At 52.9% G+C, this 25,436-nt stretch overlaps 3 protein-coding genes across 9 annotated transcripts in view; 2 read left to right on the top strand and 1 right to left on the bottom strand.

The window, feature by feature from the left end:
* Positions 1–7,199, bottom strand: part of TBC1D16 (TBC1 domain family member 16) — a 30,447-nt gene extending 23,248 nt beyond the window's left edge. For 2 of the 7 annotated variants that reach the window (XR_009965926.1, XM_062624371.1), the window contains exons 1-2: positions 7,073–7,199; positions 701–936 (exon numbers count right to left, since the gene is read on the bottom strand). Coding sequence is in view for 6 of the 7 variants with exons in the window: in XM_062624371.1 (XP_062480355.1) it covers positions 701–878 (178 nt within the window). In the remaining variant the exon portion in view is untranslated. Of the gene's footprint in view, positions 1–700; positions 937–5,388; positions 5,605–6,470; positions 6,663–6,820; positions 6,881–7,072 lie in introns of those variants that run through there. The other 5 variants (XM_062624367.1, XM_062624372.1, XM_062624369.1 and 2 more) reach the window with 4 other exon arrangements.
* Positions 7,040–19,316, top strand: CCDC40 (coiled-coil domain 40 molecular ruler complex subunit). Its single transcript, XM_062624365.1, has 20 exons — positions 7,040–7,309; positions 7,442–7,555; positions 8,038–8,148; positions 8,539–8,704; positions 8,863–9,032; positions 9,539–9,622; positions 9,711–9,930; positions 10,771–10,928; positions 11,766–11,888; positions 12,253–12,374; positions 13,083–13,326; positions 13,434–13,616; positions 14,624–14,869; positions 15,580–15,793; positions 16,227–16,396; positions 16,519–16,610; positions 17,168–17,288; positions 17,935–18,123; positions 18,277–18,435; positions 19,016–19,316. Exons 3-20 carry the CDS (start codon positions 8,041–8,043, stop codon positions 19,259–19,261), a joined length of 3,015 nt encoding a protein of 1,004 aa, XP_062480349.1. The 5' UTR covers positions 7,040–7,309; positions 7,442–7,555; positions 8,038–8,040; the 3' UTR covers positions 19,262–19,316.
* A 211-nt stretch (positions 19,317–19,527) lies between these two features.
* On the top strand, positions 19,528–25,432 carry GAA (alpha glucosidase). Its single transcript, XM_062624366.1, has 19 exons — positions 19,528–19,929; positions 20,017–20,162; positions 20,426–20,591; positions 20,923–21,019; positions 21,102–21,221; positions 21,364–21,482; positions 21,600–21,731; positions 21,857–21,967; positions 22,110–22,223; positions 22,335–22,419; positions 22,534–22,651; positions 22,972–23,105; positions 23,200–23,351; positions 23,470–23,618; positions 23,694–23,835; positions 24,046–24,144; positions 24,270–24,434; positions 24,818–24,970; positions 25,044–25,432. Exons 1-19 carry the CDS (start codon positions 19,543–19,545, stop codon positions 25,101–25,103), a joined length of 2,649 nt encoding a protein of 882 aa, XP_062480350.1. The 5' UTR covers positions 19,528–19,542; the 3' UTR covers positions 25,104–25,432.
* The last annotated feature ends 4 nt before the right edge of the window (positions 25,433–25,436 follow it).

Raw genomic sequence — 25,436 nt, 5'->3', positions numbered from 1 at the left:
ACAACATGCAAATACTTCAGCTTCCTGCGTGGATTATTACATTCTGAAACATGTTGGCACATGAAAAACTTCCACTGTTTGTTAGTTAAACGATTCCAAGTGCCAGCTAAACATTTCTTTCTCAAGACTATTTACCTTGGTGTAGCCAAAGGGCTACAATATTCATGACAAGCCAATAGAAAGAAGAGAGTCACACACACAAAAAAGGAAGCTTGGGTCAATGTTCAGAGAATAGTTTTGTGAAGCTAAGCCAGCAGCCACAGCTCTCTTTGATGAGGACATGAAAGAGCAAAGGAACAGATGAGAATAAAGGGATAGAGCTGTATTTATATTCATTTACTCCATGTTTTCTTTCTTTTCCCTCTATCAATGGTTGTTGAGGCTTCACCAGCAACGACAGTTGCAGGATGATACTTGGCTTTCCTGAGCAATACACATATTTGAAAGAGCAACAGGAGTTACTGTCCTCAAACGACAACTGTCCATCTTCTAGCAATTCAAAAGGACCTACTAGAAGAGGTAAACTGATGAAGAAAAGAAAGAAATAGCATGGCTGTCCTTAGTCTTCCATAAGACTGCCTTCCCCTGTCCCCTACTGGCACCTCTTCATTCTTTAGAGCCCAAGAGGTAGAATTCCATACAAACACACCCCCAGGAGAGAGAAAAGAGCAAGTGAGCAGAGTCTGCAACACCCCATCACCTGGGTGATGCTCCCCGATGCCTTGCAGCAGCTCAGGTGGGTGGACACAGACATTGTTCTTGGAGTAGATGATCTCCCCATCAAGTATGGAGGGTGAGCTGCTGCCACCACCAGGAGTCAAGGTCAGGAGGTCGGAGGCTTTGGAAGAGGCGCGTCGGAGGAGTCGCCCCAGAGACATCGCCAAGGAAATGTTTCCATTATCCGTCAGCTCTGATCAGGAGCCAAACTGGGAAGACCTGCCAAGAAGGTGCAAAGAACAGTGTTAGAACAGACACGACACCACAGCACATGCCCTCCACTGTCTGAGAAGGAAGAGGTCTCCCGTAACTGCTGCATCCATCGTACAGCCCAAGCAACAGCCTCCAAGTGCTTTGGAGCTGTAACTTTACATTTTAAAGATGAAATACAGAATCCCAGGATGTTTTTCTCTGCAATGAAGAAATATGAAGGCAGCGAACCCCCCACGTTTTAATACTGTGGGGGAAAGAGAAAAGTAATGCTTGTCACTGCAAACTGCCCATTAAGGGAATAGCTCAGTGATGCAGAGATGCCCGATGTATCACTGTCCTGGGAATGCCAAAGAGAGTCAGAGTAGACCCTGGAGGATTCCTTCATCATGGAAAAACTGCTGAGACCATGACATTAAACAAGGGGCTGCTGCTTTGCCTGCAGTAACCACTGATCTCCAAAGAAAACATTAAGCAAAACAAGTTCATGTTGTGCTCACCATTTTTTGGCATATTCCTGCTGTGTGTCTGAGGGTTTTGGGTTGGGATTTGGGAGTTTGGGGGTTTTGTTGTTTGTTTGAGCAGTGTGGTGACATAGAGCCTTTGCAGATATAAGTGGCAGGAGGCCCACATTCAGCAGAGCAGGCAGGCTCCAGGAGCAGAGCGTGGCACACTGCCTCCAGCAGACAGCTCATCTATGGATAGGTGACTCCAGCTAACCAGGGAGTTCAATCCCCAGCTCATCACTGAGGAAGCTCTGTACCCAAATGAGACGTTCTCTCCTCCAGGGCTCTGGATGAGGAGCTCTACAGTGAGCCCAGGGGGGCCACCCAAACTGTAAACTAGCAGATGGATCAGGAAGAAGACTTGAGGTGTTGAAACAACAGATGGGTGTTGCGTCCCACAGACAGCCCAGCCCAGCTCAACACGGAGCAGGCTCTACCTGCTCCTGCTGTGCCCTGCTGGGAAGCAGACTGTCCGAGGCACAGCAGCTTCTGTTCTGTCAAAAGTGCACGAGGAGAGGCCCCATCTACTTTTGTTCCTTTGTATTTACATGGCCTCACTCGCTCGTGAACAGGCCAGTCTGACCCAGCAGACACCACACATCACCACGGTCCCAGGTCCAGGGGCAGCCCACTGTGTTCCTCATGACAATTCCCACACCATGACCTGCAGAGCATGCAACAAGGGCAGCCAGCCATAAAACCAAGAGCAGACAGGCCCTGACTTGTACTATCCGGGCACTATATGCAGGAAACATGTAGGGGCCTAAAGCATCGTCAACCACTGAACAGCTCCGGTTTCTTGAAACATGCTTTTAAAGGTATCTCCAGGCAAACACGAAGCGAGAAGGCAGAAAGAGCCAATGGAAACGAGTGCTTCTCAAAGAGCAGAATGAAAGCTGCAGGGAAGGAAAGTAACTGTCCTGATTCTGACAGATTTGCACATACAGAAGATTGCAAATGAGGCTGCCAAGTGGTTGACAGAGCCTTCATTAAAGGACAAACCATTGGTTTAACTGGCAATCACTGCATTTGCCAGCTTGAATCACAGCATAAGCAGGTCCTGCATTTCAGTCTTTGCTGGAACTGGAGAGAGAAGCCTCATCCCTCCTACATCCTGTGCCCAGCAAGTGTTTGGGGTAAGACAAGTACTTTGCAAGCCCTTTGCACTCATGTTGCCTTCTAGCGCCAAACACAACATGTATCTTCACTTCTCAGCCCCCAAAACCAAACCCCAGTGGAGCCATATGCTCATTCTTGTCCAGATCATCAAAAACCACAGCACTGTTTGAGGCTCTGGGTCACATCTTGGAAAAAGTCATTTACCTCAACCACATTTAAAGAGCAGGTCACCTTTCCTCTCATTGCACTGCAAGAGCACACAGCAAACTGCTGCAATTCCTCCCTGCCACCACCGAGTTACAACACACCATTTCAACACAGTGCTGAGGGAGTCCATAGCAGTGATGTGGAGCAACCTGTACGGCATCAGAGGCCCTGAGCCTCCAGCACAGCTGAGGAGGGTACCGCTGCCAGGCAGCGCGGTGTGTGCAGCTCTGCCCATTGCTGTCAAGCCCGGATATCCGGACCTTCAGCTGTGCCAGCTATTTCATGAGAGCTCGAAGGCACTAAACCTGCAAAGGAGGAGGGTGGTACACAGCCGCTTCCTCAGGAAACACTAGTGAGCTTTTCCCGCTAGGGACAGCAGATGGAGATGCAGGTATGAAACGAGCTGGTGTAATGCTTTCCTGCTGCTCTCCAGGGGCTCTCAGAGCACAGCAGAGGTGCAGGATTCACTGCCAACAGAGGCAGCATTTAATTAGCTTTACCTAGCCCAGAAAGAACAAAGCCACAGGTAAAGATCAAAAGCTGCTCCCTGGAAAGCAGGAGGAATTTAAAGGGAAATACTGCTGTGATCCTGCAGAACACGTGTTGCTCCAGCACTGCCCTGATGTGCAGTTGGACGGCACTGCAGGTACACACATGGATACGTGTGCTGGGAAGAGGAAACAACAGCAATGACAGGACGTGAAGAATATGGTGTCCTGCCAGCACAGAAACTCAGCCTGTGGCATCTGACTTGCCAAAGAGCCGCGCATCAGAAATCAGAAACCACTACAGTGCTGCAACCAAGCAGGCAAACATACTGGGAGATAGAAACATCACCAGCAAGACTGGAATTAATCCTCTCACAGCTGTTAAGCTGTGGTAAGGAATATGTAGTTTACTCATTCCAATAGCAGGGATAAAGGTGTGAAGACCAGGGCAAGCTGGAGAGGCCATTTCCATCACTGAGGGGTTTCAAAGACTGGCCACAGAAATAGATGGTCCCAGCAAGGACCAGATGATGGAGTGGACCTTTGAAGGTCATCAAGTCTATATGTACAACCCCAAAGTCTCTGAAACAGCTTGTGAAGAAGGTGCCTCTCTTTCCCGAAAGGCAAGAGTTCATACAACAGAAACCAGCAAACAAAGAGACCCGGTCTGCAGGGTTTGCTCTATTCTCAGTCCTTTTTGTGTGGAACAATGTCTGCACACACAGGCCACGGGCCTGGAGAAGCAGCAGGATTTGCTGCTGCCTCTTGTGTGAGCTTGGGAAGGCCAGCAAGATCTGTCCTGCTGCTCAGTCAGCAGTGAATTAGCACCATTCACAAAAAAAGGTTCTCTCCTATTGGTTTTCTATTTATGCCCTGATCTGAAGGGATCCTTTTCAACGTGGCAGAGACAACCCAGCTCCCCAGCAGCTCAGGCACCGAATTAGCTGAAAAGCTCTTGCTGAGTGCCAATATTTATTAAGCACACATACATTTTCTTCTCCCACACATCAACTGTCGCCGCTAAAGCTCTTTGCTACAGCTACTGAGTCTGTTCACGCAGCCCTTGGCTGCTCTCCCAGGCAGTGCCAGCACTTCTCAGCTACACCAGAGCTCACAAACGTGCTGGGGAGCCAGCTCCTGAAATCACCCCAGGAGACTCTTCGCAAGAGCCTGAGCAGTTCCAGCCAGCAGCAGCTCAAGTAACGCCGGCTGCTCGCCTCCCTCAGACGTGCCCTTCTCCCAAACCCACCACCAACAAATGCTGTTTGCCTTGGCAGATCACACCCTCACCTTGGCACTCGCTGCTGGACCAAATGGTGCTGCCTCCGGTTGCACAAGATTCCTGTATTCCAGCACAGGAGGGCAATGCAGGGCTTCTGCACATTACAAAGCTGACAAGGAGCATACAAGGCAACAAGGCTCCTCTCACAAATGAGTTTAGCCCATAGAGGCAGATGACAGCCACGCTTTGGGGTCGGCTGCTGCCGACACTGCTGAGCACTTGGTGCCTGGCAGAGGGTCTTGTGGCTCCAAGGACAAACTTGCTGTGCGAGTTTAATAGCTTTACAAGCAAAATAAGCTGAGCTACAGGGCTCTTGAAGCGAAATATGAGACCTACAGCATGTCTGGGCGCAGAGGAGAAATGTGAGCCGTCAAACATCGGCACGGAACTGAAGCATGAAATGCCTGAAGTAAGAAAAATGGAACAGTCTTTTGTCTTTTCTGCCCTTAACAACTTCAGTTTGATGTTACATGTTTAAGGAGTACAGAGTCACTGCACCACGGAGGTCTCTGACACTGCACAAGCTCCTGCCCCTTCCTCCCCTTGGGAAAAGCAGACGTGTCTCTGTATCTCTGGTGGTTCAAGCACAGGTTACAGCGTGCTGGAAGGCAGAGCAGGGACTGGAGCCTGGGGTCAGGACTCACAGGTTTTTTCCAGTCCTCTGAATGGATTATCTGTGTGCCGCTCAGCTAGTCACTCCCTTCATCTCTACTACTCTAGTTATACATGAGAGCTGTGAAACAACCTTCCTTTTGTACTGCAATACCTCTTCATTAGAGGGAAATAAAGCTCCCAGAACTACTAGCCATTAGCTGGAGCTATTTAAGATGACCTAGCCAAATCGAGGAAAAAAGTTTACCACAGGAAACCATTCTGAAGCCATCCCATTGCATGGGGAGAATTATGTAGGTCACCAGAAAGTCTTTCATTCCTGAGCTGCTGGTGCAGCAGTGGCACGTGGAGCACAGAGGAAAGGCAGAGAACCAGCAGTCACCAGCCAGGGCTGGGATCCTGACAGGATTCAGCTCTGATCCCAGTCGCTTCAGTGGAACAGCTTCACTCAGATGTGTCTCAGCTGAGAAGGTAAAAAAGGGACAGCAGACTAAATACTGCAAGATTGTGACTCAGAGACAAAACGGGAAACCAAATGCTATGGTGGGAGCCTTCCTGCTGCTTCCAGCCACACCTGCTGAGGCAGAAAGAAAGCAAACAAGAAGCTTCCCTCCCTCCAGCACCAGGAGCCAAACCACAACACACGCTTCTGTGCAGGAAGTTATTTGTGCCATATGTCCCTCCATCTCCAGATTAAACATAATTTCATGTCACTTAACTGCAGCGCTTGTGCAGTAGGTAACTTTGTATGGCCTTTGATTCCCAATGCCGTGCAGCTGTGGCATGGTAACGCCCTCAGTACCAGATCCCCAGTAACAGCAGGTAAAGAATTCCCGGAACCTGATATCACAGCTGAGCCGATGAACTAATTGCAAAGTCGTTTCTTAATACAACAGAAGTCAGAACAGGTGTCTCTGATGCTTTGAAAGAGTCACCTTTCCTCCTGCCCCCCATTCGTGCCTGCCGGACAACACTGCCCCATCCCAGCAATCCAGCAAAATTATCACGAGAACAAGGATGAGCTCCTCTAAGCCCACAAACTTAAAGGAGCAAAAGAAGCAGCAAGCCCCAGATCTTCGCCCTGAGCTGTCCTGGTCTCAATATTTCTATCATTTTCTCTTAAAAGATATTTCATTTTTATTACTTCTTATTCAGAGTGGCAGCTGAGAACACAATACCTTTGCAAGACAAGCTTCCAGCCTGAAAACCAAAAAGGCAGACTTCAGAGAGGAAGAAGCAGAGTTATTTTAGTGTCAGCAGCACAGGGAGCAATGTATCAACATGTAATCCCTGCCCCGGAGCGCCTGAGGGCCGCACATCAATAATTACCAAGGATCCCAACATCCATCTTCGTGTCTCCGCTGAACTCGGCAAAGGAAGAAACAGACAACGGGGTGGGTTGGGAGCGGGGCCTCCTCCCGAAGGGAAGGAACGGGGCCGGTAGCCGGGGCTGCGCGGAGCCGCTGATGAAGTTTAAGAACTGTTCCTCATCCCGGTTTCACAGCCCCTCCCCAGCGACTCTCGGGAAGACAAAGAACGGGGTAAGGAAATGGTGCCCCACCGGGCGGGACACCGGGAGCCGCGGCCCCGTGTGACAGCCCCACGCGTGAGGAGCGGCCGGGCCGGGCCAGCGCCGCTGCACAGAGCGAACCCCCCCTCCGCGGCCCCGGTGCTTTTACCGGCAACGACGAGCCCCGGGGAAACTTCTGGCGGAGGGACGGGACGGGACGGGCCCGACCCGACCGGACCAGCGCCCACCCCGGGCCCCGCACCGGGACCTCCGGCAGGGGTGTGCCCGCCCGACGGCCCCGCCCCGCCCGCTCGCCGCCGGCGTGACCCGGGGCTGCGCGGAGCTGCCTCAGGTGGGGCCGCCCCAGGGAAGGAAGAGCAAAGAGCGACCCCGGCACGCCCCGCCCGGCCCCCGCCGTTACCTGCTGCCCCGCACCGGGGCCGGCGCGGCCATGGCGGCCGGGACACAGCCAGCTCCGGCCCGGGCCCGGCGGGCTGAGGTAGTGCGGCCCGTGCACACCCCCACCCCCCCCCAACGGCTGAGGTGGTGCGGCCCGAGTTCCCCCTCCGCGGGCCGAGATGGTGCGGCCCAAAGCCAGCACGTGACCAGGTGTTGACGCGTCGCCGGGCAACGGGGAAGATGGTGCTGCCGGTGGCGGGTGAGTGCGGAGCTGGGCCCCACCGGGGCTGCTCCGCCGCGACCGGGGCTGCTCCGCCGCGACCGAGGCTCCTCCGGGGCCCCACTGGGGCCTGCGGCTGGGGCTCACTCTCTCTCCTGCCTCTGGTTGCAGGTACAGGCCAGCCCCGTTGATAAGGCTCCTGCTGCAGCAGCAGGGGGGTCTGGACCCGAATTAGGCTCTGCTGAGCAGGATATAATCCAAGTTCCCCCGCATCTCGCTGTGGAGGTGATTTCCTTTGACACGTTTCTGCTGCAGGCACCTTAAAAAGGTTTTCCATGTTTCATAGATACATATACTTGGTCTTTTTTTATTGGGCTGCGTTGGTGATAAGTTTTCTTCTTCCGTTGCACAATACTTGAATTTGGTAAAAAGGGTATGGGATGTAACAGTGTCTCTTTGAAAAGAAAACAAAAAGAGAACAATTTGGCTACATGTGTTGCATGCCAGAGGCGGTTCTTTAATAAATGCCTAAGAGCATTTATTTGTTTCACAAGATGTAAGCTAAAATCACATGAGATCACAAGGTGTGAAGGACTCTGTCGGGTCTGTCCTGTCTCCGTCCTTGCTGTGTGACTGGTTTGTGAATGAGAGACTTCTAAATTGAACGCCTGTGCCCAGTTGTTACATTCCTGTTACAATAATGTTAAACAAAGTACACACACCTTCTAATGCTGCCTGTTCTACTCTTCCCCTGTGTTGTATGCTAGGCCATGGAAGCAGAGAAGGGGAAGGAGAACGAAGAGGAAGAGTCTGTTCCTCTGGAGAAAAAAGAAAAGGTGCTTCCCCCAGCAGAAGGAGAGGTCTCTGGAGCTACAGAAGTGAGACACTATAATATTACCTATAACCTTATTCACAGAATGTGTGACCAGTGTTTGTAACTTCACATTCTGCTGGTGCAGTTTCATTGCTGCAAACACAAACCCAATGAAAGCTGGGACAGAGAAGCAGTGAACTGGTCAAACACAAAGTATAGAAAAGCTCTGACAAACCTGGGGAGGTTCCTTTGTTGTGCTGTGTATGTGCAAGGTTTTCTTAATGAAGAGTAACGCAGCTTTGCCAGTATCTCTGTGCACTGATTTTAGAAAAAGGCCTCTTGCTGATCCTTGTCTGCATTGTTCATGCCTCATGTTGACAAAAATAAGGAGACTTTTAGGGGCAAATAGGGTTAGATTGAAAAGCTGTTTCAGGTGCTGAGTCTTATGTTTCAGGAAAAACCTCCTGAGACGTTCTGGGACAAAGCAGAATGTGACAGTTCTCCTGGGCTGGGTGACATGGAGCAGCCAGTGACAGACAGAGGAAACACTCCCCTTCCTGCAGGAGCTCCTCTGCAGGCATCTGCTTTGTCAGTGGAGCTGAGCAGCTGCACAGAGTCAGGTATCATTCAGTTCCTTATTGACAGCACAACACTTGATACCAGCTATTGAGCACAGTTCCTGGTTTTCTCTCTTTCTGATCATTACTAACTCAACTGAAGGCACAATACTATGACATCTAAGCTTTTATCTTCTTATTTTGGGGGGTGTGGGGTTCAGGTAACACTGGAGAACCCAGTTCTCTCTATTCAGAATCAGCACTTACTAGTGAGCATGGTGACCAAAAATGGGAAGAGGAATGGCAGCAGCATGGGGCTGAGGAACGTGAAATATGCAGAAGTGAGAAAACCACAGAAGAAACAGAACTGGTTGTCTTGGATCCAGAACATGTGAGAAGTCTTCAAATCTTGTCACACTCCTTTGCAGGCTTGAGATTTTTATTTGTCTAAAATGTGTGAGGTAAATTGTAAGCAGGGGCTTGGCTGTCTGCTAAAACTGTGTGTTTAAAAATAGCTTTCACAAAAGTAGGGAGTGTGTCTGCTCCCTCAGCATTAACCCCGGAGCTGCAGGTTCAGAAGTAGGCAATGTAAAGGGTAAACCTGATGCTCTTCAGGGCTCCTGAAAGAGCAGTACTTGCAGTGAGTGGACGGGTTCTCAGATATAGCTCTTCTGAGATGTTTCTGACTTTCAGATATTCTCAGTAGTCCCTTTCTGATTTCAGCTAATACCCACTATGTAACTCTCCTTGCTTGCCGAATGAGTGCAGCTAAATTAAGAATGGGAGTGTCTAGGGCAGAAAATAAGATGTTTTATTTCATAGTGGGAATAGCAGCAAGGTTTCTTCATAATTTATTGACAAAAGTATGTTAAAGTTTATCAACATCCTACTTTACAGCCTCTGATGAGAAGATTCCAGGCTGCTCTGAAGAATTACCTTACTAAGCAGATGGAAAAAGTGAACCTAGAGCTTCAGGAGCTGGTATGCAGCATCCTTTCTTTGCCCTCCTGCAGCAGCCCGTCCCTGTGCAAGCTGAAGTGAGAGAGCTGATTTCCTCTTGTGTTGGCAGAGGGCAGATACGAGGAAGGGCAAAGAACAGTGGGAAGAGCTCGGGGTGGTTCTGTACGGAGCACAGCAGCAGTTGGCCCATTTGCAGCTGGAGCTGGAGAAGAGCCAAGACCGCTGCTCACAGGCGGCCGCAGTGCACCAGCAGCTGGAAGAGGAACTGGAGGGCCTGAGGCTCACTTACAAGACCATGTGTCAGAACGCAGATGAAGAACGCAGGAAAGGTGACTGAGGCAGTATTTCCTAATTCTGGTATTATAAGGAGAAATGAATTTGAATCTGAGTCAAGCATTGGGTTGAAAAACACAGTAAATTAAATGGGAATAATGCACTCGCTGAAAAGTTTCACAGCTATTCCTGCTTAATTATATTCCCTCATATAATTTCTGTTGTTTCCAAGACCATGGTTTTATGTTGTAATTCTCAGAAGGTCTTTAGGACTAAAACTAAGTCCATTCCTGGCAGGTGGCTGTTCTGCAACTTAGCAGGGACAAATTCCTAGCAGTGTAATGTTGACCTGTGTCTCTGCAGGGCTGCGATGAGATTGCAAATGTCATTAGGGGTATCCTGGAGTATGAGAGCACCGTCCATGTGGCAGCCCATTCCAGCCCCAGAATCAGACTTGGCTAATTCTTTTTGTGCTGCAGGCATTTGGATAGGAAACAGTAAAACAATTGCAATGGCAAGGATAGCAAAGCATTCAAATGATTGCCTGGAAAGTTTCTGAAGGTTATTGAAAAAAATTAGGGAAGCATTGAACAGGCTGAGAAAGAGACAGTTCTGGTTTGGGGCAGAGGAGTGGACTGCCAGCCTCCTGAGGCCCCTCTTTGATTTCCTGGGATTTGTGTGCTGGGGGTCAAGGGAATTGCTTACCAATCATTTTAGCTTTGCTTGTGGAGCTATACTTCAAAGCTGATGCAAATTGCTATTTCAGGGAGGGCTGATTTACCTTGTATGCGTGTGGTTTTGTTTTGGGTCCTTCTATATTCCTTTCCCTTTTATCACTCTTTAAAGTCTATCCTACAAATGCGTTTCTCTAAATATTTTTTCTCCTGCCTCCTCAGTTTCTGCAATGCAGACCCAGGTTGAAAACCTGGCCTTGCACCTCATCTACATGCAGAGTATGGACGAGGATATGCAACATAACATTTTGCTTATGAAAAAGTCAACAAAGAAGGCTGAGGCAGAGAAGCTCCAGGCTGAGGTGGAAAAGAGAAAACAGGTACCAAGTAAAACTGTCTTTACAGTAAGCAACTAACTACAGATGACAGTGGTGGTGGTGGAGGACGTGCTGCCTTGCCAGAGGAAGGCTGCAGTGACTCAGTCAGGGAGCATCGGTGGGGACTTTTTTCCCAAATAATTGAGAACAACCCCAAACCCCACAGGCTTTTCTAAAACTGAGAATCCTCACCCCAAGACAGTGGCACTGCCCAGAGGTTTTTGACGAGCATTATAATAGTCACTCTGCACTGAAGCGAAGGGGGTGTGGGAGAACAAAGATATTTAATGAAGAAGTTTCATATGTTCAAGTCTCGAGAATTGTTCTGAGTCACAACGAGTTTCACAATGAAAAGCAAACTTTGAAGCTGAGCAGAGCTGGTTGGTGGCCTGGAGCTCCCTCTGCTGCCTTCTGCCTGCAGCACGACGCAGGCTGAGGGTTACTAACGGAGAACTGGATGCAAACAGTAGAAATCAGTGGGTTTAGATGTTTCTTTAACAAAGGATTTAAAACCAGAAATCATTAAGGTTCCCGGCTGCTGGGGAGGTGGCACAATATAATGCATGCTGACAGGAATGGATGTTGCTTCAGACCTGAAGTATCAATTACTACTGCAAATACAATAATAAAAAAATAAAAATGGAAAAAAAAGGTCTTAATCTGTTGACAATTGTCACTGCTGCGTCCATGAGCCATTTGCATAGGAATGGGAAGTTTTATCAGGAATACAGTCTAATCCAGTTGCCAATATAATTCCTTTTCTAGCCAATGTTATTCTTGCAGAATATAGCTGGTTAAGACTGGATTATGTTACTCATCCTGAGCTGTTTGGCTCTTTAGGACTTTCTCCTAGACCGCTTAACCAGAAAAGCGTATGAACTCCAAGAACAGATTGCTCTGCTTGAAGCTCAGTTTGTGGCACAGGCAGAGGACACAAAAGTAACTCGGCAAGCAGTAAATGAGGTAGGAGGGTGCTTTATTCACTTCTGGTTAGTATTTCCCTCTGGAAGGACTGGCCCCTTTGGTTCACACTCACGTGGTACGTACAAAGTAGGCCAGAGTTGTATGGTTTGTTTCTGCTTGGAGGAATGAAAACTTCTCGTTTTTCCCTCTCCCCCCACCTTTGTCACTAGGAATTGCCAGTAAATCTCTTCCTCCTCCAACTTCTCAGCATTTTTCTTCCTGCAGACGTATGCTCTGTGGTCTGCTGTGACAGTAACCCAGGCACATGTTAGCTGAAGCTGTTCCTGCCCAGGATATTATGAACAGAATTTGGTTTTTCAACACAGTATAGGTTAATCCCATCTACCAACTCTCTCTTCCCTAGGCTTGTATGGAGGTACAGGCTATTAACATGGAGAAAAAGCGACTGATGAACTACTGGAATAGTAGCTTGGCTGGAATGAAGCAAAGAGATGAGGCCTATGTTGCCACACAGGAGCTGCTGAGGTAGGGTGTCTGTAAACAATCCCAGGAGAAGGCTCAAATAATCTGGACAAGAGGGATTCAAAAAGGGACAGTGTGTCTTTGTCAAGTTCATTAATGTAAGTGCAGGATATGTCAGTCAGAACAAGTCTGCTGCTCTAAAGCACATGATGAGGTTAAGGATAAGAAGCACACTTCTTTGTTATTATTTTCTTTATTCAAAACACAGCTCTCCCTTGAAATGTGTGGGGCATTTTAAGCTGTTTAGAGTTTTTCTATTCTATTTTATTCCTTTAAAAGAGTTCCATCACCTTTGCAACATCTCTCAATCCAGAGAGCTCAACATCAAGAAGGATTTATCTGCCACTTTTAGTTAGGGCTTGTGATGGCTTTAGGAATCTTCAGGAAAGCCTTCCTATTGTTGCCAAAGGAAGTGTTTATTTGGTCTGGAGTCTTAAAGCTTGACTGGTTCTCTGTGAACAAACAATATGCTTTTACATGGTGGCATCCTGATAAGAATGGGAGGTGGGACATGTCTGTAGGAAAATTAATTCCATCTTTGTCATTTCCTTTTAAATCTTAATGCCTCCATCCATCTTCTGATGATTCTGCACTGTCGCAGCAAACTAGCCTTTATAAAGATCTCCCTTCTGGGTGAGTTGTTGCTGCAATAGTATGTTCAGCACACAAATCAACCCCTGTGGTGATTTTCCATTCTCTTTGCCCCTCCAGCAAATACAGTCGCGACCTCAAGTCCCTAGAAACGGACATCCTTGGCTGTAGCAAATCGATCAGGAAAGAGGAGGAGAAGAATGAGACTCTTGTCAGCACCCTGAGCCGGTCACAGAACCATGCCAGTACAACAAAGAAACTGATTGCCCAGTGCCTTTCAGCGCAGGAGGCCCTGAAGATTGAATTTAGCACCTATGATCGTGTTCTGCGTGAGACAGAGCAGGCTATCAATAGGACTAAGATGGTGAGAAGGGTCCATGAAAGAAGAATCTTTTAGAATTGGATACAGGGATTTAATACCCTTCCCCAAACAGTTGTCATGATCCTGTCTCTGTCTTCCCTGCTTTTTAGGATCAAGCTGCTCATCTGAATGAGCTGCTGTTGATCATTAAGGATATAGAGAAAGGAACCAAGGTCAAAGAGCAGACGGAGAATGAAATTGTGGCAAAGCTTCAGGACCAGCTGATATCCAACAAAGCCACAAAGCACTTCTCACAGCTGATTGCACAACTTCAGAGGAGAAAAACAGATCTGGTATGGTATTGGGAGGGCAGGGAAAGGAAACTGCCCAGAGCAGTGTTTCTCAAGCATGTTTTGTCAGTGTCTTCATTCTGGTTTTCAGGTCTGCAATTGAGAGTCTGCTGAGTCTGTGACTCCAATTTGGTTCTTCCAGTGTCTTATTGCAGGTTTCTGGTGTATGTGAAAGAGCTCGGCCAAAGGGGCCTGGCACATAACTTACTATTCCTTCTTTACTTAAAAAATGGGGCAGAATAATGAATTCTGGAAGTATTTACCATAAAGTATTACCAGTACTTCTGTACTCCACATCAAACTAACTTAAATCTCTGTGCTCTACCACAGAATGCGATATTAGCATGCTTTCAGTTCCCTGGTGAGGATTACAGTCCAGGGAACAGTCAAACCTAGACCCACAGTTCTTTATGGCATGACAAGTTGCTCTCTTTGGGTGTGTACAATGGGTACAGATAGGAAAAGCTAGAAGCCTCAGTGCGGTATTTATCATACTGAGCTGTGTAGGCTGGCACTAACGCAACATGCTCGCGCTTCTACATTTCCATGTGTTACTTCAGCCTGCTCCTGGCTCTTTTAAATCGAGGGCATATCTTAAGTAACTGGAAGACTTCCAGGGTTGGCTTCCATTGTGAGAAATTGTTAGGTGGGGGGGGTGTGTGTGTCAGGTATGGTGGAGAAGGTACAATATAGCAATGTCCTACTACTGTTAGCTAGATAGAGATGGGCAAGGAAGATAATTGCAGAAGTGAAGAGTGTGGTCTGTTAAAGGGGGTTGAGATGTTTAGGCTCCTTAATGCTTTCCAACAGCCTTATGGCAGAGGTAAATATTGCTATCTTCTGTCAACAGATGAGGAAATAAAGGTACAGAGAAGGTAAATAGCTTGCTTATGGCTTGTAGCACAGACCTGGGAGCAGAATCTAGAACCTGTGTTTGATAAGTGGGCATTACAAATCACTGAGTTGCTGGTGGTGACAGTAATTTGTTTTCTGTCTGTTGATATTCCCAGGAGCTGCATTTTTCCAAGGTTGAGAATGATATGGCCCAGGTTATTCTGAACACAACTCACACCACCTGCAGGCTGGCAGTGCTCCAGAAAACACTTTGTGAGCTGGACAAGGAAATAAGTAATATCCATAATCTGGTCAGCTACAGGCAAAGAGAAATCACAAAGGGCAACCTCCTGGCTGAGAGCAAGCAACGGGCCATCAGCCAATACAACAAGAGGCTGGAGGAGATTCTTTCTGAGCTGGGAGTATGTACTTTTGTGTTTCAGTCCCAAATTTGATTTTTTCTTTGTGGTGACCACAGATCCTTGCTAAATGTAACTGGTGGGTGGCTCACACCTACCAGGCATCCGCATTGTGAGTTAACAGCTGCAGTATTTAATGTAAGTGTTTACATTTGTCAGATAGCTCTTAAGGCATGGGAAGAGGAGGTGGCATTAGGGAACTGTGCAATGAGGGTGTGCCTGATGAAAATACTGAGTGGCATCCATACTCTGGGAGTAAATAGGATCTCCTTATGGAATCTGCAAAGGCTGGCAATGGGGAATGGAGTAGGTGGAGTGATTTAAGTCACTTGATGGTGGCCCCATTCAGGTGATACCCAGCTCTGTCCATAGCACTGTGAGCCCTTTATGGATACAAGTGTGAAGATGGGTGCTATGGCATATACTCTGCAAACTTGTGTGTGTCCAGATTTACATGGTGGGAGAGCTTAGTTTGCCACAGAGTTTGAGAACCTTTAGGGCTTCTGTTGGATTTATTCCTGCAAGGTCAGGAATGATTGCTCCCATCCAACTCATGGGAAATGGAGGCAGAAAGTAACTAACTGGCAAATTAACAGTACAGCTGAAGTATTTAGTTGGCAGCTCAGCAGCTGGATGGGCTTTCTGCAAGGGTGCTATAAACAAGTGCTCCAGCAGCTTCTGCCTGATTTATCCCAAACCTTGCTCTTGTACAGGGGCAAGAATTGGGCCCACTGGAAATTGAGATTAACAAGCTGAATAAGGAGATAGAAGAATGTAATTCTGAGGTGATGACACTGCAGAAGAACTGGCTGAATCAGCAAAAAGAGCTGGTCAAGCTAACACATGAACAGGAGGAGCAAATTGCCTCCTTGGATATGTTAAAGAAACGGTTGACCATAATGCAGCAGAAGAAACTGCGCACGGAAAGTAAGTCATTCCCCAGCTCTTCCTTAAGATGTTCATCCTTGAAGGGAGGAAAAAGGGAATGAAGGCCTGCAGATGGGTGATGCTAGGCCTTCACCAAAGAATTCTCTCTGTCCTCCTATACATTGTGTGAACAGTAACACCAGTGTCTCCAGTGCTATATCCTGGAGCTCTGAGCCAGGCACCTTCTGCTGCTTTGTGTGTTATTTCCTCTAACGATTGATCCTACTGTCTGAACTGACAGTTACACCCTAGTGACCATGTCATGAGTTACACCTCTTAAAACCAAGTCTGCAAGTAGTTGTAGGTATCTCTCGCAGTGATAGCACTTTCCTTGGCCAAGAGCAACTGTGGTCTAATGGCAGCCTGTCACCCCCTGGCTGTAGTCAGCCCAGTGCTTGAGAGAAGTTAAAGACATTTCTCTGTTCACCTGTAGATGAAATTCAGCAGGAAACAAAAGAACAGAAAGACATCGAACATCACATGAAGAACATGTACAATGACTTGATAAAGTTGAATGTGTTGATCAACAAGAATAACAGCAGCTATGAGGAGCTGCAGTGTAACAACATAATAACAGAGAACGAGTTCATACGTGCTCTCAAGGTACAGAGGGTGACATCTCATTTCCAGGCCTCAACCTCCCATGCAGATTGGAGGCAAATAGTGATCCTGTCAAACTTCCTCAGTCTGACAGTGTCCTGTTGTTCTATGCTTCCCCAATCTAGGAAGCAGAAAAAGAAGCAGTTGAGATGCAGGAGAGACATAGTCAATTGTCTGAGGAGAAGGAAAGACTCCTGAACAGCCTGGTGGAAGCAGAGTAGGTACCAGAGAGGTTCCTGCTTTGTGCCACAGTCTTTGAACTTTTGTATCTATGTCCATGTTACAGCACCAGCAAATGTGCTCTGTCCTTCTTGAGGAGGATGAAAGGGATTTAATTAATTTTTGAAAGACAGAAACTGAAGGATGCTTTAGTTAACTCTGGAACCAGCAAGAGCTGAAAGATGTTGGCTTTAACGATTCCAGCACACTTACTTGTGCTGGATGTTGCCAGGATCTCTGTGGGAATCTGCATGCTGTCCCCCATGCTACCTCTCAGAGTGAGTGTGCTGCTCTGGGCAGTTAACTGGGATCCAGCAGCCCTCTGGCAGTCTGGGCACGCCTGTTTTTACAGTCTTCATACCATTTTCTGAGTAGTGGAGCTTCCTGTGTGCTCCCACACTGCTCTGCTCCTGCCCTTTTCTATGTCCCATGCACAAATCCTCAGTTTCTGCTGAACCATTCCCCTATGTTCAGAGTGGCTTTCAGGAGTGTGCACACAGAGAGCATCCTCCCTGTCGTTTACATAGGCACCACTTTCCCTTTCTGTCCTTGAAGGCATCAAATCATGCTATGGGAGAAGAAGATCCAGCTGACAAGAGAGATGCGGGCAGCAGTGGATTCTGCAACAGGAGAGGGTGAAATCCCAGCCATGAAAATAGAGATTCACAGGATGCAAGTAAGCCTCTGGGAAAGAGGGCTGAGGAGGGGAAGCTGCTCACAGCATATTCAGCTTTGGTGGGCTGACATGCAAGGCAAGAGGTGAGAAACAGGCAGGAGAGGTAGGATCTTCCAGGCCGCAGCAGTATGGGAAATCTTAGCACCCTGCAGCCAGCCTGAATTAAATGCACCCAGCACGTGTGCCCTGGCTGTGTCTGTGTGCTGCATACCAGGCTGCAGCAGAGTGCGTTTAAAATGCTGTATGTGCCTCCTTCCTCCATGACCCCAATTTATAAGCAAAGAAATGCTGACTACTAAACACTGCATCATCCTCATCACGGGTTAGGGAAGTTGTCTCTCTTCTGGCAAAGCAACTCTTCCCTTTCATTCTTGGGATGCTTCTGCTCTTCTGCTGCTGCTCTTGCTAATGAGTTCCAGTGAAGCAATTTGAAGGTTACTTTATACAAGTTGATAATCCAGCCTTCTGCCTTCCAGATCCACACAGGGCAAATCAGGTCTGGATATAGAACAGATTTGGCTTGCCGACACTCACGTGTCCCATGTATCTGGTTCATGCTGATGGGATGGGCCGCACAGGAGACTTCAGTGAGGGGCCATTTGTACACAGTCATTTTCAGCCTGTTTTGTATCGTGACAAATGGCAGGTCCGCTACAGCCAGCTGATGAAGCAACAGGAGAAGATGGTTCGTGAGATGGAGGCATGTGTTTCTCGCAGAGAGGCAGTAACAGTTCGTGGAGAGGGGCAGAAGACTGCAGATAAGAAACGTTTCACCAAGAGCGACTTCCACCGCAAGAAAGAGGAGCTGAGAAAGAAGATCAGTGAGACCCAGAAGGTGAGCAAGAAGGGCAGGGCTGTGAGAGCTGGTGGGCTATGGCCCATATGTGCCTTGTCATTAGCACCAGCACAGGAGTTCTGGGAACATGGCCAGGAGCGCAGCTGAACTATGGAACCAGAACCTGCCATTTCCTTATCTTCCATTAACCAGAGTACTCAGGACTGTGACAAAACCATCCTGGAGCTGGAGAGCACCCAGGCCTCCCTCAGTGCTGCTGTCTCCCAGAAGCAGGAGGAGGTGTGCAGGCTGCAGGCAGAGTCTGATGTCCTTGATTCGGATTCAGAACATCTTCGGAATGAGAAGCGATGGGTGAGCACATCCCCTTAGGTGCAGCATGTGAGCCAAACAGAACCTGCTGCTTTCTTTGCTGGCCACCTCCCTGTCTCATCACCCCCCTGAACTGGGCACACTGGCGTGGGCTTTAGCAACACTTGGGGAACTGAGCACATTTTGAGGGCTCATGGTGGACCTGAACGGATGCTGCAGTTGTACTCTTGGCAAGGGAGCATTCACCTGGAGGGCATTGTTTCTACCTTGAAAATATCTAGTACCAGCTTTCCTGTAGGAGCACCAGCTGCCAGCTCCAAGGATGTGACACATCTGAGAGGCAGCTCCAGGTCTTGAATGAGCTCCCGTGGGGTTTTTGAGTTGGTGAAACCCTGTCCTAGCAAATTGCCTTGTATGCACGGGTGTTCCTCTGATTTATAGAGTTCTGTGACATGATGCTGCATCTGCAAGCCACAGAATGAGGCTGCTGTTTGGCTGTTGAGGGGGACTTCACAGCACTGGCCTTAAGCAGCCCTCCCAGTTCACAATGGAATGGTTACAGCAGTCTCTTAGTTCTGTGTGCAGCCTGCTGTCAAAACCATTTCCTTTCTGCTTTCCTCAGAACCTTCTGGAGCTTGTGGCCCACCAGACCCGCCAGAAGCACCTGCAGGCACTGAAGGAAGGGAAGTACAGTCCCCTCTGCCGCTCTGAGCAAGCCTGGAGGAACGAGCAGCAGAAACTGCAGGCCCGGCTCCGCACCGTTCATGCCATCATCAGTCGGGTCCAGCAGGAGCACCCTGAGCACCAGGGGACTCTGCAGTGGCTCGGCCGGTGCGTGCAATCCAGGCTGACCCCGCAGGAAGCCTGAGGGGCCCCAGCACCGGCTCCTGGTGTTTGTAAAGAAAGAGAACCTGCCTCAAGAACCGCTCCGTTTGCTGCCTTGCACCTTTCACTTGGAACCGCTTTCCCCTCTCCCCGGGCCAGCGGCGGCCCCGCCTCGCTCCCTCGCCGGCGGCTGCCGCCCAAGTGCGGCGGCTCCGGGGCGGGGAACAGGAGGGTGAAGGCGCCCGCCCGGTGCCGGTGCCGCCCCGGAGGCGGGGGCAGCGGTGACGCGCTCCGCTCCCGCCGCGCCTGCTGGGAGCCGGGGCCATGCCGCGGCCGGGGGCCGCCGCCGCGCTGCTGGCGCTGCTGGTCCCGCTGGTCCCCGCCGCGGGGCTCGGCGCCGGGGCCGCCGTCTGCGATGTGCCCCCGGGCAGCCGCTTCGACTGCGGCCCCGAGCGGCTGCTGGCGCGGGAGGGCTGCGAGGCGCGGGGCTGCTGCTACGTGCCCGCCGCCCCCGACCCCGGCTCCGGCCCCGGCCCGCCCTGGTGCTTCTTCCCCCGCGGCTACCGCAGTTACCGGGCGGAGAACGTGACGGGCACCGGCAGCGGGTACACGGCCCGGCTCCGCCGCGTCGCCGCCAGCTTCCTGCCGGGGGACGTGGGCTGCCTGCGGCTGGACGTGCTGCTGGAGACCCCGGCCCGCCTGCGCTTCACGGTGCGCTCCCGTGCCCCGCTTCCTACTCCCGGTGTCCTGGTCCCCTGGTCCTGGTTCCCAGCCGATCCCCCCCTCTCTGCCTCGCAGCTGCGGGACCCGGCCCGGCAGCGCTATGAGGTGCCCTTGGACACACCGCGGGTGAGCGGGCGAGCGGCCACCACGCTCTATGGGGTGCAGATCAACGAGGAGCCCTTCGGCCTCGTCGTTTACCGGCAGCGCGGTGGGCAGGTCCTGTAAGTGCCCATCCTGCCCTGGGCTTCCCAAAGGGATCTGGTGTGGGACCTGACTCCGGTAAGGGAGGTTATGGGACACTGGTGCAGGCAGAAGGCTGGCAGCCAGTGGGGCTTTGCTTTGCCTCCCCTTTGGTTCAGTGGCTGGGAAGGGAAGCAGGAGTCCCAGATCTGAGACAAAACCTGGGTTTGTTTCACACGGTGACGAGCATCTGTGTCCCTGCGTGGTGCTGCCTCCAGCTCCGTGCTTCCCTCTCCCTTGGCAGGCTCAACACCACGGTCGCGCCGCTCTTCTTTGCAGACCAGTTCCTGCAGATCTCCACCTCCCTGCCCTCCCATTTCATCTCTGGGCTGGGGGAGCACCTGACACCACTGGTCCTTGACACAGCGTGGACCAGGGTCACCCTCTGGAATCGGGACATGGCACCCATGGTATGGAGCAGAGCTGAGGGACAGGGAGACGGCTCAGCTCTACGTACAGGGGTGGCCTCTTACGTCTTGTCCTTGTCTGGGGAAAGGTGTCCAGCTGCGCTGAGCCCTGGGTAAAGCCCATGGGCCAGGCTTTGTCCTGCTGGGGCTCGGCAAGGCTCTGAAGCTGCAGTCCAGGGCTCTTGCTCAGGGCAGAGCTCGGCCAACTCGAGCAGTGTTTGGGGCTGCAGAGCCGGGGTTTGTACCCCAAGGTCTCCTGGCTGGAGGCAAGGGGCAGGTGGGTGCTGTGTTGGGGTCTTTGGTGGAGCCTCACTGGCACCGTGCTCTGCTCCAGCCCCAGGTCAACCTCTACGGCTCCCACCCTTTCTACCTGGGAATGGAGGACGATGGCTCTGCCCACGGTGTCTTTCTGCTGAACAGCAATGCCATGGGTGAGTCCCGCGGAGGCACTGGGCACAGGCTCGGTCCTGTCCCCATCCCCACCTGGTTCCTCCGGTGCTTGTGCTTCCCCAGACGTGCTCCTGCAGCCCAGCCCGGCCCTGACCTGGCGCACAACGGGTGGGATCCTGGACTTCTACGTGTTCCTGGGCCCCGACCCCAAGAGCGTGGTGCGGCAGTACCTGGATGTCGTCGGTAGGGCTGAGCTGGGGATTTGGGGCACGGGTGCTCCCGGGATGGCTCTGCCAGGAGCAGTGTGGTGGAGGGGGCTGCAGGGATCACGATGCCCAGCCATCCCTGATCCCATCTGTCCATCACCTGCCCTCCTGGCTTCCAGGGTTCCCCTTCATGCCCCCATACTGGGGCCTGGGCTTCCACCTCTGCCGCTGGGGCTACTCCTCCACCGACATCACCCGGCAGGTCGTGGCCAACATGTCGGCAGCCCGCTTCCCCCAGGTACATCGGGGCTGCTCCCCGGAGCCTCTGCCCCAGAGCAGCCGTGGGGGGCTGATAGGGAGCCCCATGGGGTGGGGGTCCCTGCTCCTCCCTGGTCACCGGTTCCATCGCCCGCAGGATGTGCAGTGGAACGACCTGGATTATGCGGATGCCAAGAGGGATTTCACCTTCAACAAGAGAAGCTTTAAGGACTACCCGGAGATGGTGCGGGACTTCCACCGCCGCGGGCTGAGGTACATCATGATTGTGGTGAGTGACCCCCGGTTGTGCCGGGGCTTCCAGCTGCCCCCAAGGGCGGTGATGGAGCTCCCTCACAGCAGAGTGGAGGCTGTTCCCTGCCCTCGCTGCTGAAGCCTGGCTCTGTGTCCTGCCAGGATCCTGGGATCAGCAGCTCGGGACCTCCCGGCACCTACAAGCCCTACGATGAGGGACTGAAGCGGGGGGTGTTCATCTGGAACGCCACGGGACAGCCCCTCATTGGGAGGGTGAGTGCAGGGAGGGGGCTTGGGTGGGGCGACTGCAGCAGGACCGGGAGCTGGAGGGCACAGGGAAGGGGATGGCTCCAGTGGATGGTCAGCGGCACATGGGGGCCGTGGGGCTTTGCCTGTTGCTGCCTCCCTCCTGCAGGTCTGGCCGGGCCCGACGGTCTTCCCAGACTTCACCAACCCAGAGACTCAGGAGTGGTGGCACGACATGGTGAAGGACTTCCACGACCAGGTGCCCTTCGATGGGCTGTGGATTGTGAGTGATCCTGGCAGAGCTCCTGCCTGCAGCTCTCCGCATCCCACCCTGCATCTCTGCTGGGTCCCGGTGCTGCAGCGAGGACATCCCGTCCTTTCCCTCCCGCCCCAGGACATGAACGAGCCATCGAACTTTGTGGAGGGCTCCCAGGACGGCTGCCCCAACAATAACCTGGAGCATCCCCCCTACGTGCCAGGTACGGGAGCGGCACCGGCCCCTGCCCAGGGTGGGAGCACCGGGAGGACCCCGGGGGATGCTCTGACCCCGAGCAGGCTCTGAGCTCACCCTCATCAGCACCTCTCCCATGCAGGCGTGTTTGGAGGACGCCTCCAAGCTGGGACCATCTGCGCTTCCAGCCAGCAGTACCTGTCCTCCCACTACAACCTGCACAGCCTCTACGGGCTGACCGAGGCCATCGCTTCCCACGAGTAAGCCTGTGGCTCCTGCTGCACCTCCTGCTGTCCAGGAGGAGCCGATGCACATCCCAGGGGATGCCAGAGCTGGGAGGCTCCTCCTCAGTGGGCAGCTTGGATACGGGGAAGGCATTTGATGGGTGGGTGAGGGTTTGGTCTGTAATGCAGTAACGGGCTGGGGGCTCATGTCCTGTGCGCTGCCCATGTCACCTGCCCCATGGCCGTGGTGGCACTGGCTGTCTGCCCTGGCACACGCCAGCCTCGTGCTGCTGCTGAGAGCTGCTGAGCCTGCTCCCTGCCTGGGCAGTGCTGAGTGGGGCCCATCCTGCCCGCAGCGCGCTGCTGAGGATCCGGGGCACGCGCCCCTTCATCATCTCCCGCTCCACGTTCGCTGGGCACGGGCGCTACGCAGGGCACTGGACTGGGGATGTCGGCAGCGACTGGGAGCAACTCTACTACTCCATACCGGGTAGGCTGCAGGGTGCCGGGGCTCCATCCCCCCTGCACCTCCTCGGCAGGCTCCGTACCCCAGCACCCCGATGTCCTCTGCGCCTGCCCTGCAGAGGTGCTGCTCTTCAACCTCTTTGGGGTGCCGCTGGTGGGTGCTGACATCTGCGGCTTCGCGGGCGACACGTCGGAGGAGCTGTGCGTGCGCTGGACCCAGCTGGGCACCTTCTACCCCTTCATGAGGAACCACAATGACCACGGTGCGCGGGTGAGCACCGGGAGCACCTCGTCCCGTTGGGCAGCACGCGCTGCGGGGAGTCCGTCCGGAGTCCCCAGAAGGCACCCGTGCACGGCCTGAGCATCGCCCTTTGTCCTCTCCCCTGCAGCCACAGGAGCCGTACGCCTTCAGCCCCGCTGCCCAGGCCGCCATGAGGAGCGCCCTCCACCTCCGCTACTCCCTCCTGCCCTTCCTCTACACCCTCTTCCACCGCGCTCACTCCGCGGGGGAGACGGTGGCGCGGCCGCTGTTCCTCGAGTGAGCGCGGGGCCCCTGGCTCGGGGGGCGGGTGAGGGTCTCCCGGCGCTGCACTGCCCTCCCCTCCTCGCCCAGGTTCCCCCAGGACCGCAACACGTGGGCTGTGGACCGCCAGCTGATGTGGGGCGCGGGGCTGCTCATCACACCCGTGCTGGAGGCCGGGCAGACCAAAGTCAGCGGCTACTTCCCGGCGGGGACGTGGTACAGCCTGGCAGGGGTAGGTGCTCCCCCGCCATCCCCAGTGCCTGCACCGGGGCTTTGCTGCGGGGCCCCATATGCATTCCTGTACCCCACTGCGGGTTCTGCCCCCCCCAGTGCTGTGTTGAGGACTTGTACCTCACCCACCTTCACTTGTGGCCGTTCGAGGACCACAACATGGGGCATCAGCGCCCTGCACCTGCTGCTTCCTCTTTCCGTTGTCATTTAGGACTCCACCATCCACAGCAAAGGGCAGTGGATCCTCCTGCCCGCTCCCCTGGACACCATCAATGTCCACATCCGCGCAGGGCACATCCTGCCACTGCAGGTGAGTCCCCTCTGTGCTGCGGTGACCCTAGAGCCGGTGCTGCCGAATGAGCCTGCGGTGTCCGGCTGGGCCGGGGCAGAGCTGCTGCGGCAGCACCCGGAGCTGAGCCCGGTCCTGCGCCCCAGGAGCCCGCGTTCAACACTGCCGAGTCCCGCAAGAAGGGCATGGCCTTGGTAGTGGCGCTGACACCGGGCGGCTTCGCCAGGGGAGACCTGTTCTGGGATGATGGGGAGAGCTGGCAGAGCTTTGAGAGGGGCGACTACACCGAGCTCCTCTTCCTGGCCACGCACGTGAGCGATGGGGGTGTCTGGGCACGGGGCTTCACTGGCACAGGCGGGTCCCGGTGCCCGTGGCTCACGTGTGGCCATGGGCAGCACCGTGCCCTGGTGCAGCCGAGCTGGGTTGTGCCAAGAGTGCCAGGCTGTGGCTACAGCACTGGTGGGGGCCAGGAGCCCCCTGTAGGAGCTCTGCGAAGGGAAGATGCTGTGCCAGGGACGTGGCTCTTTCTGCACCAGTAGTGCTGTGCAGCCTGGTAAATGGCTTTGCCACTCTGTGGTGGCAGAGCAGCCGTCGCCTCGAGCTGGGGGCCCTGCAGTGGGTAGGACCCATTGAAGAGTCCTGGGTGCCTGTGGGACCTGGGTGCCTGTGGGTGATGGCCATGCTGTCCCCGCAGGGCGCCGTGCTCAGCCAGCTCCTGCAGGCAAGTGCCCACCTCGATGGGGTCCTGCTGGAGGCTGTGACTGTGCTGGGTGTCACCAGCCCTCCCCGGCAAGTCCTGGCCAACGGTGCCCTCGTGGATGACTTCTCCTACCGCAGCGACACCCAGGTGAGTGCTGCCGGCCGGAGGCCCTGGGCTCCATCCCTGCTTCTCCCTGTGCTGACCCTTCCTTCTGCCCCAGGTGCTGAGAGTCCCCGTGTCGCTGCCCATGTGGGAGCAGTTTGTGATCAATTGGTCCTGAGCCGCTGCTGGAGGCATCAAGCTGCTCCCTCCTGCTCTGGGGCCAAAGCCATCCCATACAATGCAGCTCTTGGGCTTTGGCTTCCCTCCTGGCTAACAGGAGTTATGAGGGTATAGACTGGACCTGCACCGGGGGTCCTTGCACACTCCCTGGGAACAGGGGAACCCTCATCTTCCACAGAACAGGGGAAAAGACCCAAGTGCCTTGGGAGCCAGCAGCGCTGTTCAGTGTGGCGCTGGTGAGCTGGCCGGGAGCTCTGCCTGTGCTTTGGGGGACTGGGATCTGCCCAGGGGGCGAGGGAGCTGTAATAAAGCTGCTGTTTGCTGGGAGCAG

The sequence above is a fragment of the Pezoporus occidentalis genome, unplaced genomic scaffold, assembly GCF_034315485.1.
Source record: "Pezoporus occidentalis ecotype Australia unplaced genomic scaffold, CSIRO_AGI_Poc_V1 ctg266, whole genome shotgun sequence".
NCBI classification, from domain to species: domain Eukaryota; kingdom Metazoa; phylum Chordata; class Aves; order Psittaciformes; family Psittacidae; genus Pezoporus; species Pezoporus occidentalis.
The sequence above is the reverse complement of the archived record's forward strand: the minus strand, read 5'-3'. Positions and strand labels throughout refer to the sequence as shown.